Source organism: Zalophus californianus, chromosome 6 (assembly GCF_009762305.2).
Source record: "Zalophus californianus isolate mZalCal1 chromosome 6, mZalCal1.pri.v2, whole genome shotgun sequence".
Classification (NCBI taxonomy): Eukaryota; Metazoa; Chordata; class Mammalia; order Carnivora; family Otariidae; genus Zalophus; species Zalophus californianus.
Window position 1 is genome coordinate 96813514 of NC_045600.1, and position 21820 is coordinate 96835333.

Here is a 21820-nt window from a genome sequence, read left to right on the forward strand (position 1 = left end):
TTTTTTCTAAAATAGAATAAAATAAAGGAAAATAAAATTTCAAAAAATTATTTAAATATTTGCAAGCATTTAAAAATATAGGTTGTATTTTAACTTCTTATGATCAATTTTATTTACTGACTTCTTATTTATCAAGTTAGAACAACCCAAAGGGGATACTGATTTTATGGGAACTAGTTTTCTGAATCCTTTTTAGGACTGACTTGATAAAACCGTTTGTTGCTTCTACTGTATAAACGACATAAGCACTCAAAAAGTATACACTGAGTTTTCACTTACAGGATGAGTAAAAATTAACATGCAGTATTTTTTTTTCCACAGCTGACACTTTCACATTTGCTGAAGTACTTCAACATCACGTTAATATCTACTAAATATCAAATACAATCTAATAATTTTTTATACCAGAGGTTAAGATGACATATAAAAAAACTCTCACATTTAAATTGATTTTTCCCTATGATATATTACATTACACACTTTGATATTTTAAAAAACTTAGGTTTACAAAAAAGCAAACAAAAAACCTCCCCAAAACCTGCAATTTTGGTTTACACGTTAAAAGTATTAACAACCCTCAGCAAAAGTCCGACAGATGTGACAAAGATATTTAGATACCTAAGCCAATGTTCATTTTCCCTTATGTCCTTCTAAGAACATAATCCTAATTTTACCTGCAGCAATTTGCCCAGGGTCACCACACTGTACAACTCTGGGGGAGAGAGGCTTTAATTTTTTTTAAATTGAAGTATAGGATACATTCAGTAAAGTATAAAGTTTACTAACCTTATATACACAGCCTGATGACTTTTTTTTTTTTAGGTTTCAGAACTATCAAGAGGTAGAACTTTTATTTTAATCTATGCAGACGAATTTCAAAATACATGCTCTTAATTACTAGGTTATACAGCCTCTCAAAGTAAAAAAAAAATGAAGTAAATGATACAAAAAGAAAACAATTATATTAACTTTAAAAAAAGTATTTTATAGGAGAAAAGCATTGCATAGTTCTATAGGTTCAATACATAACATTTAGTGTTTACAATGAAGATGCAATTGGAATGAACATATCTAAAAAAGGCATTAAAATATACAAAGTACACACTAGTGATAATAGAAGAAGGAATTATTAAAAGTAAATGTGGTCTTTATTTTTTTTCATTTATTAAGGTTTTCCATAGCCTGATATAGAGCCAGATATTAAAGTATTTCAATGGCAAGTTAAAAAAAAGTTGCATTTTTTGATACTAGGCAGCAACACATGAGAAACATGTTAGATCAACTTTATTCAGTTTATTTGGATTCTCTTTATCCTTACTAATTTTTTAAATTGTGTTTCTATTTTTCTTAGCATTTTCTTAATATTTAGCTCATTTTTCATGTATTTTATTTTTTTTAATTTTAATTCCACTATAATTAAGATAGAATGTTATATTAGTTTTAGGTGTACAATATAGTCATTCAACATTTCCATATATCACCCTGTGCTCATCATGACAAGTGCACTCCTTAATCCCCATCACCTGTTTCACCCATCCCCCCACCCACCTCCCCTCTCATAAGCATCAGTTTGTTTTCTTTATTTAAAGTTCTGTTTTTCTGTTTGTTCCTTTTTTTCTTTGTTCACTTGTTTCTTAAATTCCACACATGCGTGAAATCATATGGTATTTGTCTTTCTCTCATTCATTTATTTCACTTAGCATTATACCCTCTAATTCCATCCATGTTGTTGCAAATGGCAAGCTTTTATTTTTTTTTATAGTGGAGTAATATTCTTGTGTGTGTGTGTGTGTATACCAATCTTCTTTATCTATTCATCTATTGATGGACAGTTGGGTCGCTTCCATATTTTGGCTATTGTAAATAATGCTGCAGTAGTAAACAGGGGAGCATATATCTTTTATAACTAGTGTTTTCATATTCTTTGGGTAAATACCCAGTAGTGAAATTGCTGGATCATATGGTAATTCTATTTTTTTTTGCTTTAAATCTTTTTATTGTTATGTTAACCACCATACAGGTAATTATATTTTTACTTTGAGGAACCTCCATACTGTTTTCCACAGAGGTTGCACCAGTTTGCATTCCGACCAAGAGTACACAAAGGTTCCTTTTTTTCCACATCCTCGCCAACCCTGCTGTTTCTTGTGTTTTTTACTTTAGCCATTCTGACAGGTATGAGATGATCTCTCATTGTAGTTTTGATTTATATTTCTCTGATGATGAGTGATGTTGAGCATCTTTTCATGTGTCTTTTGGCCACAGCCTGATGAGTTTTTATATACATATACTGTGTCATCATCAACTAGATCAAAATATTGAATGCTCCATTCTATTTTATGTATTGTTTTCTCTATAAATAGTGCCTTCTGGACTTGTTCAACATTGACACTCTGAATCTGTCTATCTAAAAATGGTTCCCTTACATCCAGGGACAACCAAAGAGGCCAACCTACTGGCAGTCACTTGGATGGGCTTCTGGGAGAGCTCTTTCAGTAGGGGTGACTTAGCTGGGGGAGATGTCCCTTCTGCCCCCTTGCATTTTCTCTTCCTGCCTTGGTTAGGACAGCTGGCTCTCTTAAAGGCACATTGTGACCATGGAGCAACAATGGGGATGGAAGCCCCAATCAAGGGTGAGACACCATGGAAATAGAAAAGTAGTGTAAGACAATAATCTTTTCCAAGAAGATACAGAGGAATTTGGGGAGGAGATGAACCTTCAGCTGAAACTTAACGATGGGAAGACTTTGAATAAGAAAATATAGAGAGCATTTCACAGCAAGGAGATCACATGAGGAAAGACATGGGGGCAGAATGAGCATGCTCTAAGGAGATCACACTGATAACATTTTTGTATTAGAAAGTGGCAAAAAATTTTGATTAGTGAGACTAGAGCCAGGCTGAGAGTACTGAAATCCAGAAGAGGAGTTATGACTTGATTGGTAGGGAAGAAAATGAAGCTTTTAAAGGAAAAACGACATGATGTAGGTCATATGTCAATATTATTTTGTCAGTGATACACAAAATAAATGGGGCTGGAGAGAAACCCTGGAGTCCATAGGGACTATGGCTCTAGGGACTCAAGCATGAAGTGTGTATGAAAGCTTTGCCTGAGATTGTCCCAGTGAGAATGGGGGGGGGGGGGAGAAAGGCCATGAAAAATATTTTGAGGAAAAAAATCAAAAGTCTCAGTGTCTGTCGAAGTACCTGACACACTGTAGAAGTCTGACAAATATTGCTAAGAAAATAGGTATAATATCTGATCTAATCAGGCCTTTGCTGCCCTGGTTTAGCATTTAATTAATAGCTTCCCAAAAGGATTTGCTACCCCAACTATCATATCTTTTAAATTTATCTTTCCTACTATAACTGGATTGACTTACCTAAAGGACTGTTTAGGCCATCTTTACTGCCCTACTCAAAAGTTGTTCTCAATGGCCTAAAGAATGAAATCCAAATGATGGGGCATGGAATGATCCCTCATGATCTGAGTCCAGTTGCCTTTCCAGCCTCATCTCTCACAACCGTTCCCTTGCCAACCCCAATATACATATACACTCGTTCTAATCACATAAGAGGATGACTCACACTTAACTGCGCTTCTGACCTATCCTTCAGTACATGCTAAGGTCTCTCCACTTGAAACACCTTCTCTGCTTTATGTTCAAGCCTTAGTTCAGATGTCAACTTTTCCTTAAAGCCTTCCCTCCCCAGTCACTTCTACTACTCTGTCTTTAGCTTATTACAACACTGACTACAATCTTCCTTTTATCAAAATTAATAGGGAATATGTGATATTTCCCTACTGAATTACAAACACCATAAGAGACTTATTATGTTGTTTTCTATATATGAGAGGCACACAATAAATGTAACAATACAATTGAACATGTGTGGTGAGAATACTAATTCAAAATGGTAGCCTGAACACGAATATTTATCCTCTCCCTCCTGAGAGCCCATTTAAGTAATAGTAAAGGAGTTTGTAAGAGGTGTAAAACCATTACAGCAAAGATAATAAGAGGGCCATTAGCAAGTGGGTAATTTCAACAACTCCCCACTGGATAGATGAAGTAGGGATGAAAGCAGTAAGCAGAGCAGAAGATGAAAACTCAAAACAATGCAATCACCCCAATGAGAGAATATTCATATAGCACTTTACCTCTGAATGGTCCACACACAGACATACACATACATCATCAGAGAGTTTCTCTTTGCATCTGATTTCAGCTAGAGGTTTTACAAAAAATGCAACCACCAGTTTCAACACATAAAACTTAAATGGACTCTAAAAATGTAACATATAATTGTTGAATGTTTATGCCTTGTATGTATGGAATAGGTGATTTTTCTACTGTATCACTATTAAGTATGATTAGAATACCAGAGATCATAGATGTACAAAGAGCAAAACTGTCTTTAAAGGAAAAACAAATGATTTAGGAAACAAAAGAAAACACTTAAAATAATTGTAAGTAGAGATACTGGGGAAAGTTCTGAATCCATAAAGCAAAAACAGGATAGTATAAAAAGGGAACCACTGGAGAACAAAGAGGCGTTGGAAGTAAAAATGACTATTGAATTCAAATATAAGCAACTTAAGGTAAATTTGCAAAAATCTCTCAAAATATAGAACAAAAAGCTAAGTTGAGGAAAGTATGAGAGAAAAATTAAAAAAGAGGGTTTTTCTGAATCCTCAGAATTCAGTGAAAGAATTGGACCCTAATGCCCTAAAGTAGAAGTTGAGAAAACTATGGCTGTAGGCCAAATCTAGCCAGCTACCTGTTTCTTTTTTGTTTAAACAGCCCATGAGATATGAATTTTTAAAAAATATAAAATGGTTACATTTTAAATGGATATATAAGTAGCTACATAATAGCCTCGATTTTTCCCTTCAGGCCCCAAAACCCCAAGTATTTACTATCTGTCTCTTTTCTAAAAAAAGTTTGCTAGGGGCGCCTGGGTGTCTCAGTCGGTTAAGTGTTTGCCTTCAGCTCAGGTCATGATCTCAGGGTCCTTCAGCTCAGAGCCCCCACATCGGGCTCCCTGTTCTGTGGGGAGTCTGCTTCTCCTTCTCCCCCTCCCCCTGCTCGTGCTCTCTCTCTTTCTCTCAAATAAATACAACTTTAAAATTTTTTTTTAAAAAGTTGGCTGACTCCTTTCCTGAGACATTCACTGTATGTTATCCATTAATTTCTCTCTGTATCTAAGCACGGTACTGAATAAGACCATCCTTGAAAGGTGTAAAGAAAACAGTCACTCAAACCATTTTCTGTATTTTCTCTGGTTCACATGAGGAATTCTGACTGAGAAAGTCTATGTGACTCTGCATCCAACCAGTTGGAATCCTCAAATGATAATACGGAGGGAAGAAAATTATTAAAGGAATTACTTACACAAATTTTCAGAGCTGAAGGGAAGCAATAGTCTTTAAATTGAAATGCTCACCAAAGGCCCAACACAATGAATTTAAAACTATACACAAAGGCATTTCACTGTGAAATTTTAAAACACTAGAAGGGCGCCTGGATGGCTCAGTCAGTTAGGCGGCTGCCTTCAGCTGGGGTCATGAACCCAGAGTCCTGGGATCGAGCCCCACATCGGGCTCCTTGCTCAGCGGGGAGCCTGCTGCTCCCCCTGCTTGTGCTTGCTCTCTCCCTCTCTCCGCCTCTCTCCCTGGTCAAATAAAAAATATTTAAAAAAATAAAAAATAAAACACTAGGACAATTATGAAACATTTCAGAGAAAGAGAAAAGAATCAAACCCAAAAGAACGAGAAACAGACTTCTCAACAGCAGCACGATGCTCAACAATGTTATCATGAAGCCATGCCTTCAAGCTTCTGAGGAAAAATTATTTTCAACCTAGAATCCCATGAATGGCCAAACTATTGGCCAAACATAAGTTGGCTATTTATTCATCTGTCATAGCTTGAAGTCAGTTTGGGACATGGGTGTGTGGGCTTATTCAGCAACATGGGAATAATGGCCAGAATAACAAACAGAAACAGTTAAAAAGTGGTTTCTCCTGGGAAGCAGGAATAGGAAGAGAGAAGTAGAGCACTAGAGTCTGTCACTTTCCATTATAAGCTCCTTTATACTATCTCAGTTTTAAACTATGTGTGAATTTTTTCATGAGATAATTCTTAAATATTTATTAAAAATAGGAGTAAAGCTATGCTCACAAAAAAAGAGTTTATAGGGTCATATTTACAGGAAAGGTGAAAGCAAAGAAACATAAACTAAAATGCTGGTGATAGATTTTTTGGAAAAAAATAAGAATGTAAGTCTATAAATGCATAAAATAGTAGAGTAAAAAAAATTTGCCAGAGGAGTAACCAAATGTTCAATGAAGAACAAAGGTATTGGTAAGTGTCCATTTATTCTATAGTGTCCGTAAAGAATGTGAAGTAATGTTCCTAGAAATTCTGCTGGTGGATGCAGGGAAAAAACAATGCAGGTACATTTCAGAAAGTAGCTTTATTGAGATATATTTCACATACCATATGATTGACCCATTGAAAGTGTACAATTTAATGGTTTTTAGTATTTTCACAGAGCATGCAACTACTGTCACGATTTTAGAACATTTTCATCACCTCAAAAAGAAACCTCATGACCTTTAGCAGTCACTCCTAATTCCCCCTCAACCTCACCAGTCTCAGGCAACCTCCAATCTGCTTTTTGTCTCTATAGATTCATCTATTTTAGACATTTAATGTAATCGTATATGTGGTCTTTTGTAATTGGCTTCTTGCTACTTTTTTGCAGTTCACCCGAGTTGTAAGCTTGTATCAGCACTTCATTTCTTCTTAGAGCTGAAAAATAACCCATTGTATGTATATACACCATTTTTTGTATCCATTCATCTGTTGATAGACATTTGGGTTGTTTCTACTTTTTGACAATGATTAATGGTTCTATGAACATTCATGTACAAGTTTTTGTGTGGACATGTGTTGTAAGTACATTTTAAAATAAAACTGTGTAAAAGTCAAATGGCTGTGTAAAAGTTAACGGTATCTTTATTTTTTATTTATTTTTTTTAGAGAGAGAGCGTGAGTGGGGGTGGGAGGGCAGAGGGAGAGGGAGAGAAAGAATCCTAAGCAGGCTCCAATGCGCAGCACGGAGCCAGACACAGGGCTCGATCTCACAACCCTGAGATTATTACTAGGGCTGAAATCAAGAGTCAGACGCTTAACTGACTGAGCCATCCAGGTACCCCAGAAAGGTAATTTTACAAGAATAAAGCATTATATAAATAGAAAGTATCTTAGCATTTTTATTTACATGTTTTATGTCTGCTTTCTCTATATAGTTATTTTCATCAACAAACATAAAAACAAATTATAGATACATAGTCATGGGAGGAAAATCCGAACAGTAAAAAAGATACATAGTGAATTATAAATCTCTCTCTCATCCTTGTCTCATCCTCCGAGAAAATACTGCAGTTCCTTAGGTCGTTCCAGAAGTATTTTATGCAAATACCAGCATATGAGAGAGCATTTTTTTGTTTCTGTTTTTACACAAATAGGTGCATCATACACACAATGTTCTGTGCCTTTGCTCCTTCATCAGTATATTCTGAAACTAATTCTCTATTAATACATATATATCTGTTTCTTTTCAAATATCTAATGAGGATTTCATTGTATGGCTGTACCATAATTTACTTAGTGCTTTTTTAATGGGGTGTCCCCTACTTCTTCCTAGCTAACAGAATTCTGATTTTATTCAAATAGTGGATGACAATGTGTGTCAGGGATAGATGGCCACTCCCCACCCCCAGGGACTGAATTCTGATTCTTCTAAGCCTCATAATTCCATTCTCCTTACCAAAAACTGGGTTAGAAATACGTACATGACACAATTCTAGCCCAAGAGATAAGAATCAAAGTCTCCTGGGAGAACTTTTGAAAAGGGTGCTTCCCTTTTCAAAAGAGACACGTGGGGGAGAACTCTCCGTTTTCTACCTATGGACATCATTGCGTGAGGCTATGACTTTTGGAACTGCTGCAAGCATCCTGTAACCTGGACAGAGCGCCAAGAGAATCCCAGAAAGGCTGGGTCACACATGACTGACTGTTCAGCTGCTGTGGTCACACTCATTCCCCTATCTGATTCTTATGATTAGAGATAATAAATATCCTTATTGTCCTAAGCCAATATTAGTTGTTACTTCAAGTCTTTTACTTGAACCCAAAAGCATCTTAAATGGTATACTTCCTTAGAGGGGCTAAATTCCCTATGATCTCCCTGACATTATACCCTAAATGCCTAATATCTCCCTGATAGTCATTCCCTAGCATCTGGTGTTTCCCTTTCATAATGCTCAGTACACTGGCATTTATTTTGACACATTCATAGGGGTCCATAAGGGACAGTGAGCTTTGTTGAGGGACTGTGGCCATCTCATTAGCAAACATCAGAAAGTGCCTGGAAACAAATATAGAAAACTATCACACCAATTTTTTATGTGTTTGTAGAGGTGGAAGACTATAAATTTATGGATAAAAACACATAGGAAACAATACCAGAAGATTGCACAGTGATGGTTTTATGGTAATTAAATTACAGCTGATTTTCATTTCTCTTAAAAATATATATAATACATATTATATATGTGTATACATAAAAATATAATTATATATGAAATATTTATAATTGTTTTATTTGTCAGAATTTCCAGAACCAGGGTCTCTACTAGGCAGGTAGAAAAAAAGAAAATTTTACTACTTTGAAAAGGACACTCTGACAAACAAGTAATATGCTCAGAAAGGGGCTCCTCAAACAGACACAGAGTTCACCTAGAATGGTGTAGTATGCACAACAGAAAGGACCCTGTGTTCCCACATTTTGAGATCCGCATTTCCCTACAGAACATATGCGTGAACATATACACATTATGTAAATGCAGCTGGCCCTGTTGTTCAAACATGGGGGTTAGGGGTGCAGTTGAAAATCTGCGCATAACTTTTGACTCCCCCAAAACTTAATTGCTGATAGCCTACTGTTGACCAGAAGCCTTACGGATAACATAAACATAAATCAAGATAGCAAATGTGCTTATTGTTTATTGTGTATGTTATATATATTAAATACTGTATTCTTAAAATAAGCTGAAAGAAAATGTTAAGAAAATCATAAGGAAGAGAAATATATTTATAGTACTGTACCATGTTTATAAAAAAAAATTCCGCATATAAGTGGACCCATGCAGTTCAAACCTGTGTTGTTCAAGGGTCCACTGTATAATATGCTGAGTATGACTACTAAGGATACAAACCATGGGAATATGAGGAATGGAGTGAGCTGTCTTTCCAGATGCCCAGGCACTGTGCTCATACACAGTAGTCCATCTTCCCTCCCATAACTTGCCTCCATTAGTCTCATCTGAGCAACTGTCAGTACAGATTTTACTATAATTTGCTATGAAGCATCTACTTCAATTTAGAGTCTTTCCTGTTTGTTAATCTACCAATAACAGTTCTCTGCAAAAACTTTCTTTGAACTTCATGTTTTCTCAAAGATACAAAGGCTCCCTTCGACTTCTGACCACAATTTCCATTTGGTTAAATGCCCAATAACCAAGTTTTGACTGTAATATATTATCTCTATAAATTTTTTATGTGAATACATTCAATTGAAAATATTTTATGCTATGTATAATGATATAAATGACAAAGAGGAAAATAGGGGACCACACATAATAATGTCCTTTATACAGAAAATACTCAATCACCATGTGTTTTCAGTTCTATTCTAGCTGTGATGAATTAGCATTGATCTAAGCACAGATTTATGTAGTTGTTGCAATAAATTTGCAAAGTTCTGATGGAAATAAATGTGCAGCCTATGATCCCAGAGTAAAGCAACGCTGGCTAGAATATTTGGGAATAGTGAAATTGTGGTAAAAGAAACAATGAGTAAAAGACAGTAAAAGACCCTAAGTTGCTCTATCATTTACAAATGGCCTTCTTATTTTTGTGTTAACACCTCTAATTCAAAAGTAGTACTAATTTTCAAGCATCTTTTCTAGAAGGAAATCAAGATCAAAAATAATATTTTTAATTCTAATTTTAAATTTAAAAAATTCTGAATTTTAATTACAATTTAATTTCCTCTAACAGCTTTGATTTATTTTTGGCTTTTAAAGAATCTGTCCATTTTAGCTGTTAAAATTGTTGCCATAAAGTTGTCCATATTACATTATTATTATTATTGTCTGTGGGATGTACCTTTCATTCTTTTTTTTTTTTTAAGATTTATTTTAGAGATAGAGAGAGTGGGGGAAGGGGCAGAGGGAGAGTGAGAGGGAGAGAGACAATCTCAAGCAGACTCCCAGCTGAACTCAGAGCCTGAGGTGGGGCTCGATCTTACTACCCCAAGATCATGACCTGAGCTGAAACCAAGAGTCAGTACTCAACTAACTGAGCCACCCACGTGTCTTTCATTCTTGGTAGTGGTCATTTGAATTTTCTCTCTTATTTGGGCTAGCTACAGCATATCAATTTTATTAATCTTTTCAAAGAACCACTTTGGTTTCATTTATTTTCTTGACTTCTTATACATTTTCTATTTCATTGATTTCTATTATTTCTTTCCCTCTACTTTTTTTTCTAAGAAACTTAGATCACTGATTTTAAGTCTTTTTTCTTTTGTATATAGGCACTTAAAGGTGTAAATTTGTCTCCAAGCACCAAATTAGCTTATCTCATATTTCGATAATGTTACTTTAATAATCAGTTAAAATGTCTTGTAATTTTCCTTATGATTTCCTTTTTGATCCATGGCTTACTTAAAATATGTTGCTTGGGGTGCCTGAGTGGTTCAGTTAAGTGTCTGCCTTCGGCTCAGGTCAAACTTGGGATGAAGTTCCACATCGCATCGGGCTCCCTGCTTCTCCCTCTCCCTCTGCCTCTGCCTGCTGCTCCCTCTGCTTGTGCTCTGTTAAATAGAATCTTAAAAAAAATGTTGCTTAATTTCCAAATATTTGTGGATTTCCCAGGTATATTTGTATTACTGAATTCTATTTTCAGAGAACATGTTGAATCTCAAGCCTTTTAAATGTATTCAGACTCGATTTATGGCCCAATATATGGTCCATCTGGGTGAATGTTCCATAGGCATATAAAAAGAATGTATATTTTTCAGGTATTAGGTGTAGTCTTCTATACATGCCAAATGGGCTGATAGTGTTGTTCAGATCTTTTATGTATTTACTGACATTTTTTGTCTATTTATTACTACTGAGAGGGGAGTGATAAAATCTTCAACTATTCTGAATTTATTTCCCTACATCTGTCACTTTTGCTTTATAATTTTGAAGCTCTTTTATCAGGTGTGTCTTCCCGATGACTAAGCCCTTTTATGTTCACGAAATGGCCTTCTTTATCTCTAATAATACTTTTCATCCTAAAGTCTACTTATCTAATGTTAATACAGCCTTACCAGGGTTTTTGTTTGTTTGTTTGGGGCTTTTTTTTTTTTTTGGCCTAGTGTTTGAATGGTGTATCTCTTTCTGTAGTTTTATACTTGACCTGTGTGTGTCTACTATTAAGAGCATATGCTTGAATCTTGCTTTTTGGGGGTACTTATTTAGATGGTTGGCTTTATGACCATCATCTTTCTATTTCTATTCTATTTATCTTTATTCCCTTTTATCTTTTTTAAAAATTATTAATCAAGTATTTCTTGGTATTCCATTTTCTTTCCTTTATTGGATTTTTACCTATAATTTTCCATTTTAATTTTTTTGTGGCTGCTGTGAGGATTATAGTATGCACCCTTAAGTATCACAGTTGTAATGGCCAGAGTTGGGCTACTGAGATCTCTTTCAAGAGAACCTGCATAGCTGATTGACAGCCTCTGGCTGACCATGCATCTTTGAATCTACCCATTGTGTTCTCCTGGGCATAGCAGTGATCTAGAGCTTGGCCATTCATGCCCAACACAGGACTTCTCTAACAGACAATCTTTCCTGGGAAACTCTTCATCAGCTTGGATAAGACTTTCTCAGAACTGTGCTGCAACGTGAGGCTCTTCCTACCCAATCTTTCCCCTCTCCCTGCACAAGTGTTAGGCCTGCATCATGATGAGACGGCTCTTCCCATCTGTGTGTCCTCCCACTTTAACCTTCACAGGTGCTTGCCCAGTAAACCTCTTGTGTATCTAATCCCATTTGAGTGTCTCTTAGAAGACCTAAACCAACCAGATGGTATGAGTGGCGGGGTTTTTAGGACCAGTCCACACTTACCTGCTGTCAGGGAGCTCCTCATCCTGAGCAGAATGTGGGACACATATAGTCCCTGGCATAACATGGTGGCTCAATTCATAAAGACTTCTCCAGTGGTATCCTGGGGAAATGCCCTGGCTAAAATTCAGCTTGTAGTGAGTCCACTTGTTCTGTGGATCCACTTAGTAGTCATTTCCCTGGTTTTCAAGTGTAAAATTGGAATTGACATACTGGAACTTGGATCCCCTCACCACCACCACCATGTTGAATCCATGGCTTGTGGGATAAGAGCTATCAAAGTGAGAAAGCCAAGTGGAAGCCTCTGAAACTGTGCTCCCTCTGGTCACGGTAATAAATCTAAAACAACTTTGATTATATATGACAACAAAAGCACAAGCAATAAAAGAAAAAATAAACTGAACATCCTCAAAATTAAAAATTTTTGTGCTTCAAAGTATACCACCAATAAAATCAAAACACACAATCCATGGAATGGGAGAAAATTTTTGCAAATCATGTGTTTGACACGGATTTGTATCTAGAAATACTAAGAACCATGAAAACTCAATAACAAAAACACAAATAATCCAATTACAAAATGGGCAAAGAATCTAAACAGACATTTCTGCAAAGAAGATATACAAATGGCCAATAAACTCGTGAAAAAACGTTCAACATCATTAGCTATCAGAGAAATGCAAATCAAAACCATAATGAGATACCATTTCACACCCACTAGGAGGGCTGTAATAAAGAGACAGATAATAACAAGTGTTGTCAAGGATGTGGAGAAATCAAAACTCACATACTGCTGGTGAGAATATAAAGTGGTACAGCCACTTTGGAAAACAGTTTGGCAATTCCTCACATGACCCAGCAATCCGACTCCTAGGTATATACTTCCAAATGAAAATATATGTCCACACATTATTCGTGATAGTTAAAAAGCAGAAACAACCCTGATGTCCGTCAACTGATGCATGGATATATAAAATGTGGTTATCCATACAATGGAATATTATTTGGAAATAAAAATAAGTGAAGTATTGATACATGCTATAACATGGTTGAACGCTGGAAACATTATGCCTAGTGAAAGAAAGCAGACACAAAAGTCCACATACTGTATGAAACCATTTATATGAAATGGAGAAAATAGGCAAATCTAAGACATAGAAAGTAGATTGGTGGTTGTCTGGGAAGAGGGGCAGGTGTTGGGGAAAAATGGAGAATGACAGCTAGTGAGTATGGGTTTTTTTTTTTTTTCAGGCTAATGAAAATGTTCTAAAAGCTGATTTTGCTGATGTTTGCACAATGCTGTGAATATATTAAAAACCACTGAATGGTACACTTTGAGGGGGTGAATTGTATGTTATGTGAATTGTATTTCAATAAAGCTGTTTAAAAAAACAAACAAAAATCTTGCAACCTGGTGGAAATGTCAAAGATTAGTACCACCACTAAAGCTCTAAAGGATATGAGGGTGGCTCCTATAATAGGTTCCTTTAATTCTCCAGTCTAGTCCCTGCAGAATCCAGACAGACTTTGGAGAAGGACTATACATTCAAGCTCAACCAAGTAATAGCTCCAGTCGCCTGCTGGTTCCCGAACACAAGGAGTCCAGAGTGCCCTGGCATTAGCTGAAGACTGGGGTTTGATGGGATTCACTATGTCCCCCGGTCGAGTGTGCTCCCTTTGGGAACTCAGACCTCTACCTCAGTAAAGCCCAGAGTTCCAGGGTTGGGAAGCATATAGTCTTCCAGTGTGTCTTTGGAAATGATGACAGGTAGGGCCACTCCTACTTCTACTCCTTTGTTCTGGGTCCCATGTATACTTTCTGTTGCAAACACAGCTTCATGTTGAAGTCTCTGGTTTAGTGAATAAATTGGCACCCCATCTTTGCAGACTATTGCCTCCATGTTGGTGCTTCAGCTGTGTCTTCAGTAGGCCATTCCAGTGTCCTGTGAGGCTCCTGCTTCTGGATGATGTAGCAGGTGATGCAACCAATGGATCCCATGCTCATGAGTTCATTCCTGCACCTCTTGCACTATGAATTGGGTCCCCTGGAAGGTTGGAATGTTGTGTGGATTTCTATCTCTATAAAACATCCATCTGTGAGCCCCCAGACAGTTGTGCTGGTTGAGGTTCTGCAGACTGGAAAGGCAAACCCATACCCAGAAGTAATCTGAGAACAAATTACTGGCCCTTCCAGAATGGAAGGGACCCAATTTAGTAAATTCACCCCAAAATGGCTAAAGTTTTATTTTCTTAAAAAATATTTGTCTGGTTTTGGCATCGGTAATGCTGGCCTCATGAATGAACTGGGACATGTTCCCTCCTCTATCTTCGGCAAGACATTATGTAGAATTAGAATTATTTATTCCTTAAATGTGTGACAGAATTCAGCAATGAAACCACCTGGGCCTGAAGATTTCTTTATTGGAAGGTTTTTAACTATTTTCAAATGCAGTTTCCCTAAGAGCTATAGAACTCTTCAGGCACTTTTTATCTTCTTAAAGTATACATATCTTTTAAAAGGAATTGGTTGATTTCATCTAAGTTAATGAATTTATGGACACAGAGTTGTTCACAGCATCCCTTACTCTTCATTTAATGTCTGTAAGTTCTTGATGAATTTGCTGTTTTTTATTTGTTGTTGTCTTTTTGGCTATATCTATTATTTTTTAGTGGTTGCACTAGGGATTACAATACACATAGTTAACTTTTTGCAGACTACTTAAAGTGAATATCAAGCCACTTTAAGTAATACATAGAAGCCCTAAAACCAAAAAGGTTGCTTTATCCTCCCTCTCCTATGTTATGGTTGTAATACATATTATACCTACATAAATCTCACCAGTGTTATAATTTTTGCTTTCAACAGCCATTAATATTTTAAGTTACTCAAGAGGGGAAAATAAAATATTATAATAACCGATATTTACTCTTTGTTGCTTTTTCTTCATTTCTGAAGTTAAATTTACCTCTGGTATCATTTACCTTCAGCCTAAATAATTTCTTTTAGAGTACATCTACTGGCAATAAATTCTCTTATTTTTCCTCAGCTTAGAATACCTTTAGTACACTATTATTCCTGAAGGATATTTTTGTTAGATATAGAATTCTGAGTTGACTGTTCTTTCTTCCTTTGCTATCTTAATTATGTTGTTTCATCATAGCGTCTGAAGAGAAACCTTTAGCTACTTAAATCATTATTCCTCTACCATTTTTCCAGGCTGTCTTCAAAATTTCTTCATTATCTTTGGTTCCAGCAATTTGACTCTGATGTGTCTGAGCATGATTTTCTTTGCACATACTCTGTGTTTTGCTGAATTTCTTTAATCTGTAAAGGCATTTCTTTCACCAAGTTTGGAAATTGTTGGCCATTATCTCTTCAAGCATTTTTTTTCCACCAATGTCTTTTTCTTCTTCTGAGATTTCAATGACCCAGATATTAAGCTCTTTTAATATTGTCCACAGGTCCCTCAGGCCCTACTAATTTTTTTTTTCAATCTTCATTTTCTGTTCTTCAGATTAGATCATCTCTACTGCTTACCTCCAAGTTCACTAATGCTATTAACTGTTATCTTCACTTTGCTATTGAGCTCATTTGGTGAGTTTTAAAATTTCAGGGATTATATTCTTACTAATATTTCTATTTCATTCTTTTTTGCAGTTTTTATTCTCTGCTGAGAATATCTCCCCATTCATTTCAAGAGTGTTTACCTCTATATCATGGAGCATAAATATAATGGTTATAATAGCTGTTCTAATTTGGTAGTTGTTCTACTAAATTCCAATGTCTGCATCATCTTGCTATTGGCACTTGTTGTCTTCTTTTGAGAATTGGTCATATTTTTGTGGTTTGTTGTATGTAAAATAATTTTAGACTCACTTTGAATATTATGTTGTGAGACTTTGGATCCTGCTAACATCCTTAATACCTGTACAGTTGTTTATAGCATCAGGTTAAGTTCAATGCCCTATTATTACATCATGGCTAAAACTGGAAGAGTCAAATTTTTTTAATTCTTGAAAAAAATAACAATAGCTGAATACCTCTTTAATGTGATAAAAAAAATAAAAGGCTATGTTTAATGGAGGAAAGCTAGATTAATTCCCATTAAAATTGGAAACAAGACAAATAAACATCCATCCCTATTACAGCTAAATATTAGTTGACACGTGCAAGCCAATGATATTAGAAAAAAAAAAAGAGTAAGAGGTACAAAAAAATTTCAATACATTGAAAACACATATATTTCTAAGAAAAACACAATAAAATAAGTAAAATCATAATAAAAGTGTAAATAAGTAAAACACTCAACCACTTGGGAATTTTAAAATTCTCTCCTAAGCAATACTTGTGCCAAGAAGCAATCAAAAACAGAGGTTACCAAATTGGGAATTTATTCTGGTGAAGGTAAGCCAGAAATTTAGCTTAATTTTTCCCCATATGACTATCCAGTTGACTCAATACCATTTCCTCAAGAATCCAAAATTTCCAAACTGATTTAAAATGCTGTTTTCATGCCATACTAAACAGGGTAAGGGAGATCTCCTCTACATAAGAAAAACCAGAAGCACTCTATTTGGTGCTGTTGGCTGGATCTTCAGTAACAGTTTCTCAGATTTGCTTCAGCAATGTCTTCCCTTCCAATTCACTTTATTAAAACAAAACAAAGCAAATAAAAAAATCTTCAAATGTGGGATACAGAAGAGAGGTTTCTATTTTCCTGACTGAAGTCCGGTGTGGCACCATACAAGCCTCCAGAGAGGGGGTGCTTCAGGCATGGTCAGCTACATCAACCATTGCTGAGCATGTAAGGAGGATGAGATTAGATGAATGCAGCAACACAGAGGTCAGTGGTGACCTTAGTAAGAGCAGGTGTATTCCAATGATGCAGGTGTAAGTTAGATTAGAGTGGGTTAAGGAATGCTTTAGAGAAGCAGATATGATGGGGGAAGGCAACTCTTTAAGAACGTTGATTATTCAGGTAAACAGAGAAATAAGTTCAAAGCTAAAGGGGAAGATGAGGTCAAGGCAGGACATTTAAAGGATGGAATGTACAAACGGGAATGATCCAGCAGAGAAGGGAAGATTACTGTTTGCATCTCTGTCACTGCTGGGAGGGTGTTGATTCTGGCATCAGCAATGACTCTGACAAATTGGTACAAAGAGACATTGTCAACTTGAGAGCCCTCCTGAGGAGTCTGAAATAACTGCTGATTTGGAGTTTGTTCTTATGGCAGAAGGAGGAAGGGTGAAGGGGAAGGCAGGAATGTGAATGAAGGGTGTACAAGGAGAAATGCATCTACTTAGTGGTAGATCTCTTGTCCTCACCATCTCTTGTCCAGATCAGTCTATTCAATAAATGACTGGGGAGACACAAATATTGCATGATCTTTAGGGGAAAACACCAAAATCTGCTAAATTGAAATAAGCCTACCATACAGTCTCTAAATCAGAATTAAAGTAGAATAAGATAATTCCAGGTTTATAATTGTCTTTTACCTCTTTGTTGCCTTACATATATATATATATATATATATATATATATTTTTTTTTTTTTAGGTAAATGGTTCCAAGACCATGTCATCAAAGGGATACCTAGATTTAACTCTTTTTAAATTTTTAAAAATCTAGACAAATTTTAATAAGATACATTTTAGAATGTTATAAATGGTAACTTATCATTCAAACCTATTGAGAAAAACTTTTTGCTGTTTTACTGAAATAAAATACATACTTACTCTGAATAATATTTCTTCATTCCATTTTGGATTCAAAGTCTAAAAGACAATAAACATAATATAACTAATTTTTTAAATATTTTGTCATACAAAAATAAAACAAAGTATATTTAAAAATTTTTTGAATACTGCTAAGTCTAACCTTTTTAATGGTTTTCGTTTGCACACTTGTAAAAACTCCATTCATTGGGTCATATAATGTCACTCTCACATAAGGATCACTGTTAAAATAAAAAATAAATTAATAATTGTTGCTTATTCTTAAACTCAGATTGCTCAAACTACAAAAATCAGATTTTTCCTTGTTAGCAATTTTTATAATTATTTCCTATGCTTAGAAGGAAGGGTTCCTTAGGCAGGAATAAGTAATTATAGTAGTTTTTGCATCTTGTTAAAAAGCTAAAGTACTGTGTTAGTAAAATAGACAAAGAATTGGAAAGAAAACTTTTTAATCTAATTTAATGATTTCTAACCTTTTTGGATTTTTTGAAATTTTGTTCAATTTTTATTACATTCTTTCTTCTTTCGGGTTAAGATGGTTAATTTAATGATTCTCAAGACTAGCTTTGCAAGACCTCAGGTTGTTCCAAGTTATCTCACGGGTGTAAACTTTTTTTTTTTACAAAATAAGACAAAGTGCTTTCTGTTGAAAATAATTATGTGTCATGTAACCCTTTCTACAAAGAGACATGAAAAAAAAAATCTTGTGATATTTAAGTTTGCAAAGCAAAAGACTGTCAACACTTTACTTGTCCATGGTCGAATTTCTCCAATTTCCTCTGGGGATCCTAAATACTCATAATTCTCCACCACCAACTCCCCCTCCCATTTCCTCATACAACCTTACCTCTTACTTTAATTGACAAAAATCAAAGCCATCAGACCACTCCCAACCTCCTGGTATTTATCATAACTCATCCTTACCCCTAACCTGAGTGATTCAGGTATTGTGCCCCCTGTTTGCGGCCAATTCCTCTTTGTGCATGTTGCTCCCACCTGCTCTGGAAACTTGCATCATCTGTTTTCACTTTTCCCTTTTATATTTTCAGCTTTTCTTTTGATTTTTTTTCTAATCCTATAAATACATTTTTAAACTCCCCCCTCCTTAACTCTCCCTCCTTCCTCCAGCAGAGTGAGCTAGATTGTCTTTCTTCCCATTTCAAACTTTCCAGGAAAATAATCTGCAATAATATTAATAACAATAATGACTAATACTTGCATAACATTACTCTGTGCCAGGCACCATTCTAAACAGTGTGTGTGTGTGTGTGTGTGTGTATAAAATTAACTCTTGGAATCCTTATAACTACCTATGAGGTAGGTATGATTATTGTCTTTATTTGGTACAAAGAGATAGGTCAGTCAACTCATCGCAGATCATACCACTAGTAAGCACAAGGATGAGAACCAACACTCAAGCACCTGGCTCCACAGGCCATGTTCTCAGCCACATAGCCAACCACCTCCCTTTCTTCATTTCCTCAACTCCCGCTGCTCTGGAAAGCCCTAGAATTTGGTTTTTACCTCTTTCCTTCTGACCCATTCCTCTGAAACTGCTCTCTAAAAGTCACCAATTTGCTAAAGCAATCAACACCTTTCAGGCATGTATTTTGTTGGTCCTATTTTTGATACTACTAACTACTTTCTCTTTGAAACTAATCTCATTTGCTTTCATGACACACCCCCTTTCTGGTTGTCTTCATACTATTCTAACTGTTCCCTCTTGGTCTCTTTCTTAGGCTCCTCTCCTGCAATTTACCAGTTAAATACTGAAATTCCCTAAAGTATTGCCCTTAGCCTTTTGTTCCCTCAACATTTTCCCTTCACAATCTGATCTATGGCTTTAACAACTACGTACTCTCAAATATAAATATTAATGTGAATGTAAATACAAATATATATCCTCGATCTCACCACCCAGCTAGACACTTTCACCTGGATAGTCCACAGACAATGTCTGTTTCAGGGTTTTGCCCATTTTTTTTTTTTTTTTTTTTGCCTTTTCCATGTTACTTATTCACAGTCAACTAGCTACATGAAGGGGATAAATGAATTAGTAGGAGCTTTTGTAGAAAATGGTGTATAGGTGGAAGGGTGGGACTGAAACAGAAAATAATCTTACACACAACTGTTTAGAAGATTTACAGATATCCTTTAAAAAAATAGTATCCTCTGAGGGTAACAAAGGAAGATAAAATCATCATGAATAAAATAAGCTAGCAACTTCCTATCAATGCTTGACCCAAAACAAAAGTCTCAGAAAATGGTTTGCATTTTGTCATGATTTACAGATACTCATGCAATACATATTTCCAACACAGAAAAATTAAGACTAACACTGAGTAACAGATTAATACAATGCGGAGGGAAGTTGAGTACATGAAAATAGCTATCATCTGGTAGCAAAAATAGATTTATGCTGATGTTAATATCAAAATTAAAGACATTCAAGTAAATTATGCCAATACATTACAACCATTATTCCTAACATCGTAAGAACAACTTCTTACTGTTCCTACTCAGAACTAAAAGGTCTGAGAAGGGTTTTGCCCATTTTTTAATTGGCTGTTTTATCACATTATTTTTGAGTTGTAAGAGGTCATTATATATTGCGAATTAAAGTCTTCTATCAAATGTTTTGAAAGTATTTTCTCCCAATCTGTGGCTTGCCTTTTCCTATTCTTACCTGTGTCTTGCAAACAAAAGTTTTTAATTCTGATGAAGTATATTTTAACATTTTTCTTCCTTTATAGTTCATACTTTTTAAGTCCCATTCAAGAAATCTTTGTGTAACCCAGTAGAGCACAGATTTTCTCCTATGTGTCCCTGTAGAAGTTTTATAATTTTAGCTCTTATTAATTTTCTATGTGATATGTAGTAAGGAACAAGATTCATTTTGTTCCATAGAGAGAACCTGTTGTTCCAGTACCAAAGACTATCCTTCTCTTGAATTACCTTTACACATTTTGGTGAAAAACAACTAGCCATGTATATGTGTGTGTGTGCATGTGTGAATGTGTGTGTGCATCTGTGTATGTGTGTGTGTGTGCATGTGTGTATATGTGTGCATGTGTGTATGTGAGTGTGCATGTGTGTATATATGTGCATGTATGGATGTGTGTGCATTGTGAGTACGCATGTGTGTGTGCATGTGTGTGCGTACGTGTGCATGTGTGTGGGCATGTGTGTGTGCATCTGTGTGTGCGTGCATGTCTCTACGTGTGTGCATGTGAGTATGCATGTGCATGTCTATGTGTGTGTGCCTGTGTGTGTGCGTGTTTGTGTGCATGTGTGTATGTGCATGTATGTGTGTACGTGAGTGTGCGCATGTGTATGCATGTATGTCTGTGTGCATGTGTGTGTGCATTGTGTGCGTGTGTGCGCGTGCATATGTGTATGTATGTGCGTGTGTGTGCGTGTGCCCGCATGTGTGCGTGCATGTCTGTATGTGTGTGCATGTGCGTGGGCATGTATGTGTGCGTGTTTATGTGCGTGTGAATGTGTGAGCATGTGTGTATGTGCATGTGTGTGCGCACATGTGTATGCATGTATATGTGCATGTCTGTGCGTGTGTGCATGTGTGTGAATGTGCATGTGTGTGCGCGCATGTATGCGTGTGGGCATGTGTGTGCGTGTGCATTTGTGTGTGTGTGCGTGTGTGTGCGCGCATGTCTGCGTGTGCATGTGTATGTGTGGGCATGTGTGTGTGGGCATGTGTGTATGTGTGTGCATGTATGTGTGGACATGTGTGCATGTGTGCGCGCGAGTGTGCGTGTGTGTATGTGTGCGTGCATGAGTGTGTGAACGTGTTTGTGTGCATGTGTGTACG

General features: G+C 36.1%; 1 protein-coding gene across 3 annotated transcripts in view; it reads right to left on the reverse strand.

The window, feature by feature from the left end:
* The window catches only part of NEDD4 (NEDD4 E3 ubiquitin protein ligase), a 135991-nt gene that overhangs the window by 84449 nt on the left and 29722 nt on the right, over positions 1-21820 (reverse strand). For 2 of the 3 annotated variants that reach the window (XM_027569567.2, XM_027569562.2), the window contains exons 3-4: positions 18134-18212; positions 17992-18030 (exon numbers count right to left, since the gene is read on the reverse strand). In XM_027569567.2, the coding sequence (XP_027425368.1) occupies positions 17992-18030; positions 18134-18178 (84 nt within the window). In that variant the 5' untranslated portion in view covers positions 18179-18212. Of the gene's footprint in view, positions 1-17581; positions 17617-17991; positions 18031-18133; positions 18213-21820 lie in introns of all 3 variants that reach the window. The other variant, XM_027569564.2, reaches the window with a different exon arrangement.